The sequence below is a fragment of the Panthera tigris genome, chromosome C1 (assembly GCF_018350195.1).
Source record: "Panthera tigris isolate Pti1 chromosome C1, P.tigris_Pti1_mat1.1, whole genome shotgun sequence".
NCBI lineage: Eukaryota > Metazoa > Chordata > Mammalia > Carnivora > Felidae > Panthera > Panthera tigris.
This window is the reverse complement of record NC_056667.1, coordinates 208,808,612-208,824,766: the sequence shown is the minus strand read 5'-3', so window position 1 is coordinate 208,824,766 and position 16,155 is coordinate 208,808,612. Positions and strand designations below refer to the sequence as shown.

General features: G+C 45.4%; 2 protein-coding genes across 2 annotated transcripts; one reads left to right on the top strand and one right to left on the bottom strand.

The window, feature by feature from the left end:
* Window positions 1-2,466: 2,466 nt before the first annotated feature.
* Window positions 2,467-2,793, bottom strand: LOC122240830 (small cysteine and glycine repeat-containing protein 7-like). The gene has a single exon (XM_042993929.1). It carries the CDS (start codon window positions 2,791-2,793, stop codon window positions 2,467-2,469), a length of 327 nt encoding a protein of 108 aa, XP_042849863.1.
* A 2,157-nt stretch (window positions 2,794-4,950) lies between these two features.
* LOC122240829 (small cysteine and glycine repeat-containing protein 7) lies at window positions 4,951-5,268 on the top strand. Its single transcript, XM_042993928.1, has one exon. The coding sequence runs from the start codon at window positions 4,951-4,953 to the stop codon at window positions 5,266-5,268; it is 318 nt and encodes a 105-aa protein (XP_042849862.1).
* Window positions 5,269-16,155: the final 10,887 nt, after the last annotated feature.

Here is a 16,155-nt window from a genome sequence, read left to right as displayed (position 1 = left end):
CATAGGTATAACCCATGTAAATAACATATATAATAAAAACAATGATAAATATAAATAATACGTAAATGTATAAACACACAGGTTATATACATATATTATGATTAGTGTCTACTGATTCTAATCATATTATAAGCAAACTGCGAGCCAAGCCTCATGATCCATACAAAGCGTGTTTTCAGTTGACAATCTGAACCCAAATTTTCCTCTTAGAAATGAATGCAAAACATCAAGATTAGATAAGTAGACCAAAAAGACAATTTTTTCAGGTCTGGATCTTTTCAGGTTAGCAAATCAAGCAGACCTGCCGCTTCTCAAAATACCCATGCCAAGGGAGTAGATTAAATACACTGTGAAGAGAATCAGGGCGATTTATAAGAGAATTTAATGTGTCATTTATTGGACGGCTTTTTTATGCTGTTATCAATTCCCTTTAACTCCACACCTTACAGAGTGAGACAAACAACCTTAACGGAAATGTTCAGTTCCTCACCTATTTGTCGACCATGTTTAACATAAATTTAAAAACAGGAGGTCATGTATGGTATCCCAAATCTCTCAGAAAAGAACAGAAGTCACTATGCATTATTGTTGCCTCATGGTATTATCCCAGGCAGTCACAGCAAAAGACCATAGACTCACTGGCTTGAACAACAAAGATTTATTTTCTCACGGTTCTGGAGGCTGGAAAGTCTGAGACCGGGGTGTGTGGGTGGGTTCTGGTGAGAGCTCTATTTTGGACTGCAAACGACTACCTTCTTGCTGTGCCCTCACGTGGCAGAGACAGAGAACGCTGGAGTCTCTTCCTCTTCTTGTAAGGGAACGAATCCCATCCTGAGGTCACACCCTCGGGACCTTGTCTGAACCTAATTACCTCCCAAAGATGCCATCTCCAAATGCCATCACATCCGGAGCTCTGGCTTCGACGCAGGGATGGGGGGCGCGTAACTCAGTCCATAGCAACCACCACTGGTGTCTTGCCTACTTGGGGACCGTAGACGTGGTCCTCACTTGTCGGGTTTTGTATCATGCTTTCAATCCCCCACAAATACACTTGCTGTTCCCATTCTGCCATTGTATTAGGTCCTCGTTGTTTTCCCCAATATCGCCGAGGTAGCTTCAGTTCTCTCTACCAACCAGTTAACTCTATGTTGCAGTCAAACATCCCCTCTCAAAAACCACCAGCCTGTAGCATTTGTGGCACGCCCGAGCTCCACCAGTAACATCCGTGAGCTTTCAGCAGGTTACTTAACCTCTCTTGGCTGTTTCCCTTCTGTGCAATGGACATAATAACAGGGCGTCCTTCAAAACACGTAAGTTCTTAGAAGAATTCCTGGCTTGTAAGGGCAGTGTGAATGCTAGTCTTGTCATTGGTTATTTCCAAATACAGTCACATACTCTGTACTCGGGACACACTCAACAACTTACTAGTTCCCATATATGTCTTCAACTTTCCAATCCTTCCTCTTTTTTTTTTTTTTTTTTTTTGCCCTTCTGCTTGAAATATCTGTCCCTAATCACTTCCACCTGTCAAAACCTCACTAATTCTTTAAAACACGCCCCCAAATGGCATCTCGAAGCTTTTCCGCTCCTTTACACTCATTCCCCATCCAACCCTCTGGACCCTTTCCTGCCACAACACACTACATCATGGCCTCTTGACTTGTTTATTATTCTGCCTTGTGTTGGTGGTTATTTGTGTATGACTAGATTGCCATCGCATAAGGGCATAATTATTTTTGTGCCCTTGATGGCCCCAGTCCATGGAGGAACATAATCAACGTGAGCTCAACGAAAATAACCCCAAGGATAAAACAAGATAAAACAATAACAACTGGTCAGAGTTTGTTTTCGCCTTTTATTAAGTGATTTTTAGGCAAACATCTAGAAAGCTTCTATGGCCACAGAAAGGACACACCATTTATAGTAAATACAAAAAGGCTCAAAGTCTAGATAGAAAAATAGTGCAAAGAAGAAAGCCAAGTAGAAGTCACGATTGCTGAGCTCAATCATCAAGGTGTTCTCCATCCTTTTTCTTGGATGACATTGTAGAAAATGTCCACGTGACTGTCTTTTTAAGTTTATTTATTATTTATTCTGAGAGAGAGAGAGAGAGAGAGAGAGAGAGAGAGAGAGAGAGAGAGATTGAGAGGGAGGATGAATCCCAACCAAACTCCACACCGTCAGTACAGCGCCTGATGCCGGGCTTGAACTCACAAAACTGCGAGATCATGACCTGAGCTGAAGTCGGACTGAGCCACCCAGGTGCCCCCTCCATGTGGCTATTTTTAAAACGGCAAAAGCTACCTCAACTCAGAGCATGAGAGCCGAGGGGGAAAGAACCAGAAAGTCCAGGATGCAGGGAGACAGCAGGAGCAGACAGGTGGGATGGAGGGAAGCCTTAGCCATGGGGACCAGCAGACGCCCCTCCCCCCGCCCCCCAGCACCTGCACCCCGCCCACCGCCCGCCTAGCTGCAGCACTGCTTCTTGCAACAGCACGTCTGCTGACAACAGCACTTCTGCTGGCAGCAGCCCTTCCCGCAGCCACACGAGCCGCAGCCACACGAGCGGCGGCAGCAGCAGACCACGGGGACGCTGCAGCAGCCCCCGCAGCAGCCGCAGCAGCAGGGACAGCAGCTGGAGCAGCAGCCCACCCGGTAGCACCGGCAGGTGGTGCAGCTGCCGCAGCCGCCGCCGCCGCCGCCGCAGCCGCCACCGCAGCCACCGCAGCCACTACCGCAGCCGCCGCAGCCGCCGCCGCAGCCACCGCAACTTCCGCAGCCACAGCACCCCATGGTGTCGGCAGAGAGGACTCGGGAGAGGGGAGGAGGGGGACTCGGGAGGTGAGGGAGGTCTGGTGCCGCCTCCTGCCGGGGGAGGGGTTTATATATCAATACCCCCCCCCTCATTTTTTAGCCCAGTTTCCATGGAAGGACCTCACAAGACGTTTTCTTTACTTCCTTCCTGAGGTCCTTTGCCACATAACACTGCTATTTTTAGCACAGCAGCCTCCTTAGTAAACTTTGAGTTTTCTGTTATGAATGAAATAGCTGTGTGTTGCCTCTTGAGTCCACAACTAGAAAAATGATAGCCACGCTGTAGGAAAGAAGTCGTTCCAGGCCCCCGACCATGAGGCCTGTATGACAGACAGGAGCCATCGGAGACCTTTCTGGAGGCTCCCTGCACACAGCAGGGCTTCTCCGGGATGCCCAGCCACCAAAATGGAGGGCGGGAACGGTCCTCACGTCCTCCTGGTTGATGAGAAGCAGATCATGGGAGGGCATTTTAAGTAAGCTTATAAAAGAGGTGTCACTTATAAATCCAGGGACACCAACATTCTGGGGGAAGTGCAGGCCTGCCAAAGGCAAAGCCGGGCTGTGTCTGATCCAGAAGCCACAGCATAAGCCCCAAGACAGACCGTGGCAGTTTCCTCCTCTGTGCCCCCTCTGGAGTGGCTGGACTAGCCAGGCAGGCCTCAGTCCTCAAGTCAGTCCAGCAAGAACATGCCTCTGTGGACGCCTCATCACATTCACGGGCTCTCTGGAATCAGAGAATGAGCCGGACAGAGACCAGTCATTTCAAATCAACATTTCCAGGCCCCGGTGGGTCTGAAACAGGGGACTGAACGCAGGTCCTCAACCAGAGAGGTGCAAGAGAAAGCCAGCCACCCGATGAAACCTTTCTTATTTTTGTTTGCTCAATTTTTTTAGTTGTTTTATTTTTTTTTATTTTTTTTAATGTTTACTTATTTTTTAGAGAGAGAGAGAGAGAGACAGGAGGGGCACAGAAAAGAGAGACAGAGTGTGAGTGGGGGAGGGACAGAGAGAGGGAGACACAGAATCTGAAACAGGCTCCAGGCTCTGAGCTGTCAGCACAGAGCCCGACGTGGGGCTCGAACTCACAGACCGCAAGATCGTGACCTGAGCCGAAGTAGGATGCTTAACCGGCTGAGCCACCCAGGTGTCCCTAATTGTTTTATTTATTTTTGAGAAAGAGAGAGAGAGAGAGCAGGGGAGGGGCAGAGGGAGAGAGAAGGATCTGAAGGGGGCTCTGTGCTGACAGCAGAGAGCCTGAGGTGGGGCTCCAACTCACAAACCATGAGATCATGACCTGAGCAGAAGTCCTAGGCTTAACCGACTGAGCCACCCAGGCGCCCCTGTTTTCTCAATTATTTAACAAACTACAGTAGAAATTTCTCTTGACAGATGATTTAGGAGTAGGCTGTGCACAATTCTGTCTTTAGCATCTGACGTTAGACAAGTTAAAAAGAAATGTGTTAATGACCAAGCAATTCTTGCAAACAAAAACAAACAAAAAATCTCAGGGAGCCGGGAAAAGCATATCTGTGTTTTCAGGTGAGATAGAATGCATTTACGGACACTTACTTTTTCTCTTTTCACTCTGGTTTTCACTTATTCTTTCAAAAGATTTTGTTTTGTTTTGTTTTGTTTTGTTTTGTTTGCAACGGGGGGGGGGGGGGAATGTCATGAATCCCAGTAGAGAGAAAAATAATGTTTTGTTGTTGTTGTTGTTTTTAACCCGGATAACCAAGAAGTATATACAGAAACACAGGACTTTTATTTGCCTCTTGACTCAGACTCCCATGTTAAAAAAAAAAAAAAAAAAAAAAGATTGCTCCTAAATATTTCAGGCATTTATATGCATTTATGTTTTCAAGGGCGCACACCTCTTGGACGTGTGTTCTAATCCAAATATAGGTTTCAGAGACAAGTCAAAGTTAAAATTAGCAAGGTGAACTGGCCAAGACTCCAATAAGGAAGGGTGTGAGAGGCCTCATGAGGTGTTTACGAGGAAGAGGGGTAAACAATAAGGCAGGGGCTTAGCTTGTGGGGTTGGTATATAAGCCCCTCCCCCAGCAGGAGGCGGCACCAGACCTCCCTCACCTCCCGAGTCTCCCTCCTCCCCTCTCCCGAGTCCTCTCTGCCGACACCATGGGGTGCTGTGGCTGCGGAAGTTGCGGTGGCTGCGGCGGCGGCTGCGGTGGCTGCGGTAGTGGCTGCGGTGGCTGCGGTGGCGGCTGCGGCGGCGGCTGCGGCAGCTGCACCACCTGCCGGTGCTACCGGGTGGGCTGCTGCTCCAGCTGCTGTCCCTGCTGCTGCGGCTGCTGCGGGGGCTGCTGCAGCGTCCCCGTGGTCTGCTGCTGCCGCCGCTCGTGTGGCTGCGGCTCGTGTGGCTGCGGGAAGGGCTGCTGCCAGCAGAAGTGCTGTTGTCAGCAGAAGTGCTGTTGCAAGAAGCAGTGCTGCAGCTAGGCGGGCGGTGGGCGGGGTGCAGGTGCTGGGGGGCGGGGAGAAGGGCGTCTGCTGGTCCCCATGGCTAAGGCTTCCCTCCATCCCACCTGCCTGCTCCCCTGTCTCCTTGTCACTTGAACTCCCTGGGATTTTTCTCTTCGGTTAAGTATCTCATACTCTGAAACGTCCGTGAGGCTTCACCCTTGGAGAGCAAGAGCCAGACCCTCCCGTACAAGGCCGTCCGGTGGGGAAAAACGGAGAACATCTTGATCATTCCTCTGCATAGCTCTGGCGGTTCGGCTGACCCCGGAGGGGCAGTCCCGGCACCGACCCCCAGGCAGGAGCCGTGGGGGGCAGACTCCGTCACCCGGTCCCTGTCTGCTGCTCCCCGGCTACCTGCCCTGCTGCGTGAGCTTGATCGCTTTGGGCTCTGTGTTGGGACCTTGCCTGTGCGTCTTCTCTTTTTGCTTCAGGTGGCTCAAGACTTCACACCTCAGAAGTGTCTAAACCCGAAGGAATAATTAAACTAAAAGACGTGAGCTCCTGCCAGCCCCGGAAGAGCAGCCTGCAGCCGCCCTGAGCTCAGACCAGTAAGACCATTTCATTCCGTGTTCATTGCCTTCCCCGGTCAATGTCTGCCTTTGCCGTGTCTAAGTGCGATGGATTGCCCACTTCTCAGTTGCCACCTTGTATTTCTGCTTATTACACGGCAACCTTCTAAATGTCTAATAAACTATACTAGGTCGTCCTTAAAATATTGACTCCCAAAAGCCTCTTCTTTGGTGGTTACCTCTCTGGGAGGATGAACAGGCCGTGTTGAGCAGGGAGAAAAGAGCGCCCCCAGCGCCCCCCCCCACCCCCTGCCGGGTTGCCTGCATTTATTGTGAACACCAATTATGCCTGTAATGAAAGGCCTACATTAATCAACACTAGATTCTTCAATATTTTATCAGTCTCACATCTATATTGTAACTTGTAATATGTTCCTGTTTTTCAAGAAGGTCTTAAGTAGACTGACAATAATAGCTAAGCACACACAAGGCTCGATAGAATCCACCCTGGGCGCTAGAATTTCTGTCATTGCCATCCATGCATATTCCTTCCAAGGTAACATAACTTCACGAACATATAGATTTCATATGCAGTTTGAATTTGATGTGGGAATGGTGTCTTTTCCACAACTGGATTTCCTCAACTGAATGAAAAATTCTAGTTCAGTTACAAAAGATTAATTCCACAGATTTATAGCGAGGTCAAGGTCTGCCTACAACCTCAGTAATCCCTTACAAGAGAACGTAATACCACTCCTCAATTTAGAACTTTATTTTCACATTGAATGCACGCAAATCAGCCTTTTGAGCTTTGCAGCTTTGAGGTAAAGGCTGTCATCCCATTTGCAGAAAGGATTTTCCATAGAGGATATCACACACACACACACACACACACACACACACCACCACCACCACCACCACATTTCCATTAAATAAGCATGGATAGGGATAACTAGGAAGTTTATCCTGCAAAAATCTCTTGAACAGTTTTTGTCTAGTCCCCACTAGCTATTTTCGCAAACGAGTAGCAGCCTGTCAGCATGGGCATGGAAAAGATGTCCTTTTTCTCCAATATTGATGAGAGTTCTAAATGGCACTATTTCTCAGGGCAGCAATCTAACAATCTGCACGTTTTTTTTAAAGTGCATGCCTTTGGGGGCGCCTGGGTGGCTCAGTCGGTTAAGCGGCCGACTTCGGCTCAGGTCATGATCTTGCGGTCCGTGAGTTCGAGCCCCACGTCGGGCTCTGTGCTGACAGCTCAGAGCCTGGAGCCTGTTTCGGATTCTGTGTCTCCCTCTCTCTGACCCTCCCCCGTTCATGCTCTGTCTCTCTCTGTCTCAAAAATAAATAAACGTTAAAAAAAAAAATTTAAAGCGCATGCCTTTGAACTCAGAAATCTCACGTCTTGGGCAAAAAGGTATTATTGGTAAGTCTATTTGTTGCAGCATAGTTGAAGACTAGGAAAAAACTAAATGTCTGCTATCAAGGTCACATTAAATGTTGTCTCTCTACATCAGAATACTGCGCAGCAGTCAAAAAAGAGAGCGAGATCCAAATAATAAAAATAAATAAATAAAAAGGGGCACCTGGGTGATTCAGTCGGTTAAGCATCCAACTCTTGATTTTGCCTCAGGTCATGATCTCACGGTTCATGACATCAAGACCCGCGTTGGGCCCTGCGCTGACAGCATGGAGCCTGCTTGGGATTCTCTCCCTCTCTCTCTGCCTCTCCCCCATCCACTCCCTCTCCCTCCCTCTCCCTCTCTCTCTCAAAAATAAAATTTAAAAAAAATTAAAAAAAAAAAAAGAGTGAGATCCCTGTGAACTTAGAAGGGAATATCTGAAAGCTCAACAAGATCATTTGTGTAAATAGAAACCTACCCCCAAAATTATAACACACAGTCAAGCGAAAGGTATTATCAGCAAGTGTGCATGAGTGGGGTGCCCATGGGGGTACAAAAGAGTTTAGGAAGAAAGACTTAACTGATGGAAATCCCACAGGCTTGTAGATGGCAAAGGCACCACCAAGCACTATAGTGTTCCTGTGACATCACCCCCGAGAAGTATTAAAGCCCCGGGGAGCGTTCATAGTCAGGGAGAGCAGTGCTCTGAATTCTTGTGCTTCTGCGGTCTCACTGTGTCTCTTCAATTACACACAGCAGCTCTGGACCTGAGGCTGAGGGAGTCCAGGCAAAATAGTGGCCATGACTGTGACAGTGACTGCCTTCATTGCTGTGCAAGGTGCAGGTGTCTGACCTCAAATTGGCCAGAATGTTCAATGTCTCGGGTTGGGCTGAGAGTAAAGCCATTTGGGAAAAAATCAGGGAATTCCTTAGAGTCAAGTTATGGGTTTCATTAAGTAATTCATCCAAAGCTTGTTCTCTGCAGGTTTTCGAATTCCTGGAGGTCCTTCTTTAGTCCAAGAATTAGACCTACACTGTCCTTCAGATTTCTAAGGAAACACACCCAAATGAGAGGAACTTGTTCCCAAACACATTCACAACAGAGGTGAAGATCGTTGCATTCTTCGCTGGTTAAGAGCACTTTGCCAAATTTGTGAGGAAGTGCCACATAAAGGCATGAATTGCTGCCCTAACTTATGAGTCCCCCTGCTGTGACTTCAGATCATGGAAACTGACATGAAACATTCAGGGAGAAAAATGAAGAAAATAGAGTGGTAATTCTCCCCTTCTTTTAAAAATATTTTCTATTTGGGGCGCCTGGGTGGCTCAGTCGGATAGGCGTCTGATTTTGGCTCAGGTCATGATCTTGAGGTCTGTGAGTTCGAGCCCCACATCGGGCTCTGTGCTGACAGCTCGGAGCCTGGAGCCTGCTTCAGATTCTGTGTCTCCCCCTCTCTCTGACCCTCCCCCGTTCATGCTCTGTCTCTCTCTGTCTCAAAAATAAATAAAGTTTAAAAAAATATTTTTAATATTTTCTATGAATTCAAAATAATGTGAATTCATTATAAACAATTTCAAAACACAGAAAATTACAAGGGCGAAAGTTAACATTGCTTCTAATAACCACTTTTACCATTTTGTTTTATTTCCTTCCATTGTTTTCCTATTCTTTTTTTTTCCCAATATTTTTATTTTGGAGAATTACAAACCTACAGGAAATTGTGAAAATATTGCAAGATCCTATACACCACTCATTGAAGTTCACCCATGGTTAACATTTTGCCAGTCTTAGCTTTATCTGTCCCTCTCATTTGAGAGTAAGTTGCAAATATGAAACTTCACCCTTAAAAATATTGGCATGCATTGGCCAAAAGGGATATTCTCCTAAAAACAATGACACAATTTTCACACTTAAGAAACTTAATAGTGATACATGCTACTATGTAATATACAATCTTCAATTTCTCCATCCCAAGGATGCTTTGTAATTTATATATTCACTTTATTCCTTTCACTTTATTCAAGCCTAGCATGGAGCCTGACTCGAGGCTCGATCTCATGACTGCAAGATCATGACCTGACCCGAAATCAAGAGTTGGATACTCAACCAGCTGAGCTACCCAGGCACACCTTTATTGACATTTTTAATAATTTTTCAACCTGGGTCTAATCACAGATGTATCTTATGTAATTTAAGTTGGCCTCCGACATTTTATTTTTCTCCTGGCAAAGTTGTTTTTGCAAAATCACCTTTAAAATGAATTTGTGTGTTTGTTCCCTCATGATCAAATTCAAGTTAGGCATATTTGCAGAAGTACTACACAGGTGATTTTTTTTTTTTTCCTCAGAACTTGGCATTGAGAAGTATGCAATGTCAGTTTACCCCTACTGGTAATGTGATCGACTAATTAGTATTATGCCCACCAGTTTCATCCACTGTTAATCTACTCTTTCCCTTTTAATAACCACGGTGCTATCTTCTGTGTATTTATATGACAAAATGAAGATTATTACAAAATATAGACTTTATTCTGATTTTTAATGTAATATTTAATTATATATAATTATCCTTATATTAAGTATTTGCTGGGGCTCCTGGACAGCATTTACACATTTAAATGTCTGCCAACAATTCAAAATAAACAAAGTCTCCATTTTTTTTTTAAGCTGGGAAACTGTATGTGCTCATCTGACAGACAAAAGATAAATATCTTCATATGTAAACAGTTCTTACAAACCCATATGGAAAAAAATGTACAAAGGGCAAATCAGTATTTAAAAAAAAAAAAACATAAACCAAGTCTCCTTGAAAACTGGGTTGTTCCTGGTTTGGGTCATAAGATAGACAAGATGAGCCCCAGCCCTTTTGTCATTCTAGAAAACAGGAAGCTACAAAACGTAGCGGAGTCGTATTGAGAAGACAATCTGAACATCAGAAACAACAATAGCTGCAAAGTACAGAGACACATTCAATATTTTTAAATACATGAGCTCATAGTAATACCAAAAAGAAATAAAAAACCTCATTAGTCATCTTTGGAAGAGGCCAGAAAATTAGCACATTATTTTGAAACTCGTTTTTAAAAATGGTGGGAGGGAGAATCAGACATTTGTTCTGCCTTTTTCGAAATAAAACGTACCTCACAGTAGCCAAAGAGGAGAGAAGAGGACATTTCTCTCTGCAGACGGAGTCCAGGTAATACAGAGGAAGGAAAATCCAGCCCTAATGAATTCATGGATGTAGGTAGTGACTAATCATGGATCCCAACGTCACACAAGTGAGACAAATAGATGCCTCTTGATGGAAGAACACAACACCACCTATGAAGCAGGCTTGTCCAAAACTAGACACTGAATCGTGGCAGGTGGATCTGATTACTGGAAATCCAGGGTGTTAAATGATTCCACGGGGGTGCAGTCTCCAAAACTCAGTCACCCAAAATTAATGCTACACTGAAGACAAGTGGCCAAGAAGGTGGACAGGGCTTCAAGGGGAGCTGCAGACTAGAATAGACACTATAGGGGCACCTGGGAGACCCAGTCGGTTAAGTGTCTGACTTTGGCTCAGGTCAGGATCTCACGGTTCGTGAGTTTGAGCCCCCCCCCCCCCCCACGTCGGGCTCTGTGCTGACAGCTCAGAGCCTGGAGCCTGTTTCAGATTCTGTGTCTCCCTCTCTCTCTCTCTGTCCGTCCCGTACTTGTGCTCTGTCTCAGTCTCTCTGTCTCTCAAAAATAAATAAACATTAAAAAAAGAAAAAAAAAAAAGAAAGAAAGAATACATTGTATGGGCCCTTCAGTCAGTTGCAGGGATACGTGAGTCTTATCAGAACCCTAATTAGATAACTGTTTTTAGAGTAAGATATATGTGTGAAAATTTGAGCATGGCTACTTACTAGAAGTTAATTAAAAATTACTGTTAATTGTTAAGCATAACAATGGTATTGTAGTTATACTTTAATTCTTACAAATTGGCTTCAAAATAATTGGCTCAGAATACATCGTTGAAGCTGGATACATGGGAGCTCATTATATATATTTGCATCCATAATATAAAACACATTTTTTCTTACAATGAACTTCACTAATAATTAAGAAAAACATGAATTTTTCTCATCTGTTATATTAACAAAGCATTGTTTTAATCATGTCTAGTGCTGGTTGCAGAGTATAAGGAAAGCATCACGCACAGTGGATGGGAACAACTGATAAACATTTTATAGAGAGCAATTTTGTAACTTTCATCAGCAAAATGGGGATAACGTTTGATCTAGCAAATTCCACCTTTAAGAAGTTGCTCCAAGGAAATATCAGAAGAGAGAAAGGATGCAATGCACAGCTAACATTTAATAAGCTCTTACTTTTTTGTGTTGGGCACTGATTCCTTTAATCCGCAGAATAACCATTTTGGTTAGGTTTATTATTATTATTATTATCATCATTTTAGAAATCAGGAGACCAAAAAGGTGAAGTCACTGCAGAACTAGTAACTTTAGAAAGGGGATTTGAACCCTGGATTTGAACCAATGCCTGGGTGGGTTATGTTGGACATTCATTACAGCATCGCTTATAATAGCAAAATATTAGAAACCATCTACAGTTGAAAACCAGATTCTTGATCTTCCTACCAGTACCCCCCCCCCCCGCCCCGACCACCAAAAAAAAAATGCTTTTCTCACAGATACACCCTTCCCGGTTAATCCTCTCCAGCATGACTTCATCCTTCCTGTGACCCAGGCCAAAGAGACATTGGCACCCCTTGACTCCTATCTTGTTCGCATGTCCTGCGCTAGATTGATCAGCGAAATGGGTGGCATCATCGGAATCCAACCCGCTCACCACCTGCACCCCTCCCCCAAAGGTCTGGGCCCCATCGCCACCCCCAGCAAGAGTTCCTCAGACTCAGGGTAGAGCTGCCCCCATCCAGCCTCTCCCCATAGTCAGCTCTCAAGGTACAGTTTACAGTAATCCTTCTGCAGTGAAAAGGCGGTTGATCTCATCTCTAACTCGCACCCTCCCCAGGTTGCCCAGGACACTCAGCGGCAAGGCTGACGTTTGCAGTGACCGAAACTAACATGGGGAGCTACAATCTCCTCATCGCCTTGCTGAACTCTTGCTCCCAGCACCCTCATCTGTTACAGTCCCACAGTCCACAATGCTCTTGACTTTTTACCACTGGATGTTTCACTCCTTGTCTGCGCTCAAATGTCACCCATACTCTGCATGAGTCCTATTTGAATCACTCAATTTAAAATCGAAGTCCTGGGGCACCTGGGTGGCTCAGTCAGCTGAGTGTCTAACTCTTGATGTTGGGTCAGGTGGTGATGGCTATGGGATCGAGACCCTAGTCAGGCTCCTCGCTGGGCATGGAACCTGCTTTAAATTCTCTCTCTCCTCTCTGTCCCTCCCCCATTCTCCTTCTCCCTCTTTTTCTCTCTCTCAAAATAAATAAACTTTTAAAAATATATATTTTAAAAATAATATGGATGCAAAAAAATAAACTTTTAAAAATAAACTTTTAAAAATATATATAAAAAAATAAAATCGAAATCCTACTCACCCTCCCTGCAATCCAAATCTCTCGTATACTGCTCTTTTTCCCCCCATGACACTATATTTTCATACAGTACTTTATTTTTTAAGGCCTTTCAAAGCCCAGAAAACAATGAGCCATAATCTCTGATTCATAATACACTCTAAGCATAGTCTTCTTTATTTAATTTGCTAATTATTTTAGTAATATAACGGGACAAAGCCTTGACATCCTAGTCTAACTAAAAGTCGCCATCCCAACCCTTCTAAAACTAAAACTAACCCATCCTAACTGAAAGGTCACCATCCCAACCCTTCTTTCTGCACCCCTGCACCCAAAGTAGTCATTACTCTAAAGTCTGTGCTCACTATTTCTTTGCTTTTCTTTGGAAGTGGATTTCTTACATCTATATGCATTCTTTTATGTCAACATACTAAGATTCATTTGTTCATCTACTCTCTGGATGATGGAAATTTCCATTGTTTCCAGGGTTTTCTTTTTTTTTTTTAATTTTATTTTAGAGACAGAACATGCATGAGAGGGGCAGAGGGGCAGAAGGAGAGAGAGTAAACCTTGTGGAAATAAATGAAGACCGAAGAGAATAGACAAAGGTTATTTATGTATTCGGAGCTCACTACGGCAAAGGGGTCGGCCACTGTCTCTTGCGTTTGGGCAGAGGCTTGAATGTGGGAGAGATTTATAGTGGAAAAGGAGGGGTCTCAGGTGTGCCCTGCTGGACCCTGTGACCTGGGGAAGATGGACACAGACTAGAAGTGGGGCACCCGATGTTACTGGTTGGGGGGGGGGGTGCATACGTGGCTCTCCATGGTTAGTCCTAAGCTGGAAGCGGGGATGAAAATTTGGGAAGCTGGCAGTTACTGATCAGGTCCTGACCGTTTGGGGTAGACTACAGGAGTTATCATCTGGCTTCCTGGATTGTTTGCTGTAGATAGTGGTCAGACTATGTAAGTCTGACTCGTGGGTAGTACACTGGCTGCCTCAGCAGCTTCCTTAGATCAAGGTTGGTTTCCTGGCTGGTTGCTGCCCATTATGGGTGAGAGTTTTGTTTTATATCTGGTTTGGCCATTGGCCATTTGTACGTGTAGTCTTTAACCTCTAACATATCAGATAATGTACGTATTCATTAAGGATATAGTCCCACTCCCACAATGAGCATAATAGTTCTAGGACGATAAGAATTTTTATCTGATTTGTTCATTGAAGTACTCTCGGTCCCTAGAACAGCGTCTAGCTGCTCAGGTCACGGGTTCAAGCCCCACATCAGGCTCTGCATGGTCAGTATGGAGCCTGCTCAGGATTCTTTTTCTCTCCCATTCTCTCAGTCCTTCCCATGTTCGTGCTCTCTTTCTCTCTCAAAATTAATAAATAAACTTTAAAAGAAAAAAAGAAAAAACTATTTAAAAAAAAAAAAACAGACTTGGGCCAGTCAAGAAGTGCCCATTTCTTTTTTTTTTTGTAAGTTTATTTTTATTTATTATGAGAGAGAGATAGGGAGCAAGCAGGAGGTGGTGGGCAGAGAGAAAGGGAGAGAGACAGAATCCCAAGTGGGCTCCACACTGTCAGCGCAGGGCCCGATGCGGGGCTTGAACTTACTAACGTGCCATCACAACCTGAGCCAAGGTCAAGAGTCAGACGCTTAACTGATTGAGCCATCCAACTGCCCTAAGAAGTGCCGATTTCTGCTTGAGTCTTTTTCTTTTTAATTTTTTTAATGTTTATTTTTATTTTTGAGAGACAGACAGAGAGAGAGACAGACAGACAGACAGAGTGTGAGCAGGGGAGGGGCAGAGAGAGAGAGTGAGACACAGAATCCAAAGCAGGCTCCAGGCTCCGAGCTGTCAGCACAGAGCCCGACGTGGGGCTCAAACCCACAAACAGTGAGATCATGACCTGAGTCAAAGTCAGACGCTTAACTGACTGAACCACCCAGGCGCCCCTCAAGGCATATTTGAAAGCTACTGACATGACCCATATTGCACGTTCCATATGGTCTGGTAGAGAATGTGCAATATGCTGGCTGTATTCCCAGCCTTATTCCTGTCCTAAATCACAGACCAAATAATGGCACAAAATAGTCCACTATAGAACCTCCTAGCAAGGAACATCATACGTGTCAGGAGCTGAATGCGACTTCATTACTGAGAAATAATTTTTTTCACCAAGTCTCAGGCAACTATATCACTTTGAAAAACTACATGAGAAAATACTTTGGAAAGATACAACAGTGTGGTTGGGGTTCTTAACCTCGGCACTGCCGATATTTTCAGCCAGACAGCTCCTAGTTGTGGGGGGATGTCCTATGCATTGGCCTCTGGGCCTCAACTAGCTGGTTGTGACAACCTCTCTCCCAGCTATGACAACCCAGCTGTCTCCAGACATTGCCAGATGTCCCCCAGGGGGCAGAATCGCCACCCCCTCCTTGAGAACCAGAGGCCCCACATCAGAGCACTCTGGCAAAGGATGCATGTTTAGAAATAGCCCCTTGAAGGCTGCAAAAGTGTTTTGCACGGAATCCTTCTTTCCTTTTACGTGTTTGGAGAGAACCCCTGGGACATATGATCGTGAAGGAGTGGAGTATGCGGGGTGGCTGGTGAATGAGTCCAGGAGGGCCTGGCCCACTCTTACACAGCCCTGCCACCATGCTGATGAGGACTCAGTGCTCCAGAAATGCTGTTGGAGTGAATTGATTTGTGCTCTCATCAGTTTCTTTTCTGTCAAATACCACAGGGAGGCAGCAGTAGGAACACCACAGCAAAGTCTAGTGATGCCAACAAAACGAAATTCCAGCCCCTTCTTAAAAGTGAAACAGAAAGAGCACCGGACTTCAACTCAGGTCACGATCTCACGGTTCGTGAATTCAAGCCCTACATCGGGCTCTGTGCTGACAGCTCAGACCCTGCTTGGGATTCTCTCTCTCTCTCTCTCTCTCTCTCTCAAAATAAGCAAATAAACTTTAAACAATAAATGAAGTAGAAAGAGCAAAGCACACACACACTCACACACATACACGAAAGCCACAGGACCTATCTCGTTTTAGCACAACCCACCATTCCATCTTTCATCCCCATGGCGGGGCCGGGGGAGGGGGGGAGAGAGAAAAGGAAGATGGAGAAATGCCAGAGATGCCTGGTGAGGGGAAGGGGCGGGTGCCATGGTTGGACCAGCAGGCTTGCCTTCTGACTCCTGGCTGCACGAACGCTGCTAAAAAGGGGCCTGGGGACATAACCTTTTTATACCATTGTGCCCCAGGGAACCCAAAATGGCTTCCACGAGGCCTAAGTTGCAAGGAATCGAAAGGCAATGCTCCGGGAAAGACGCCGTAAAACCGGAGCTGGAGAATGCCGGGGACAGATCTGACATCTCGTTACTTTGGCCCAGGCCGTACCCCGGCCCTCTTTCCCCC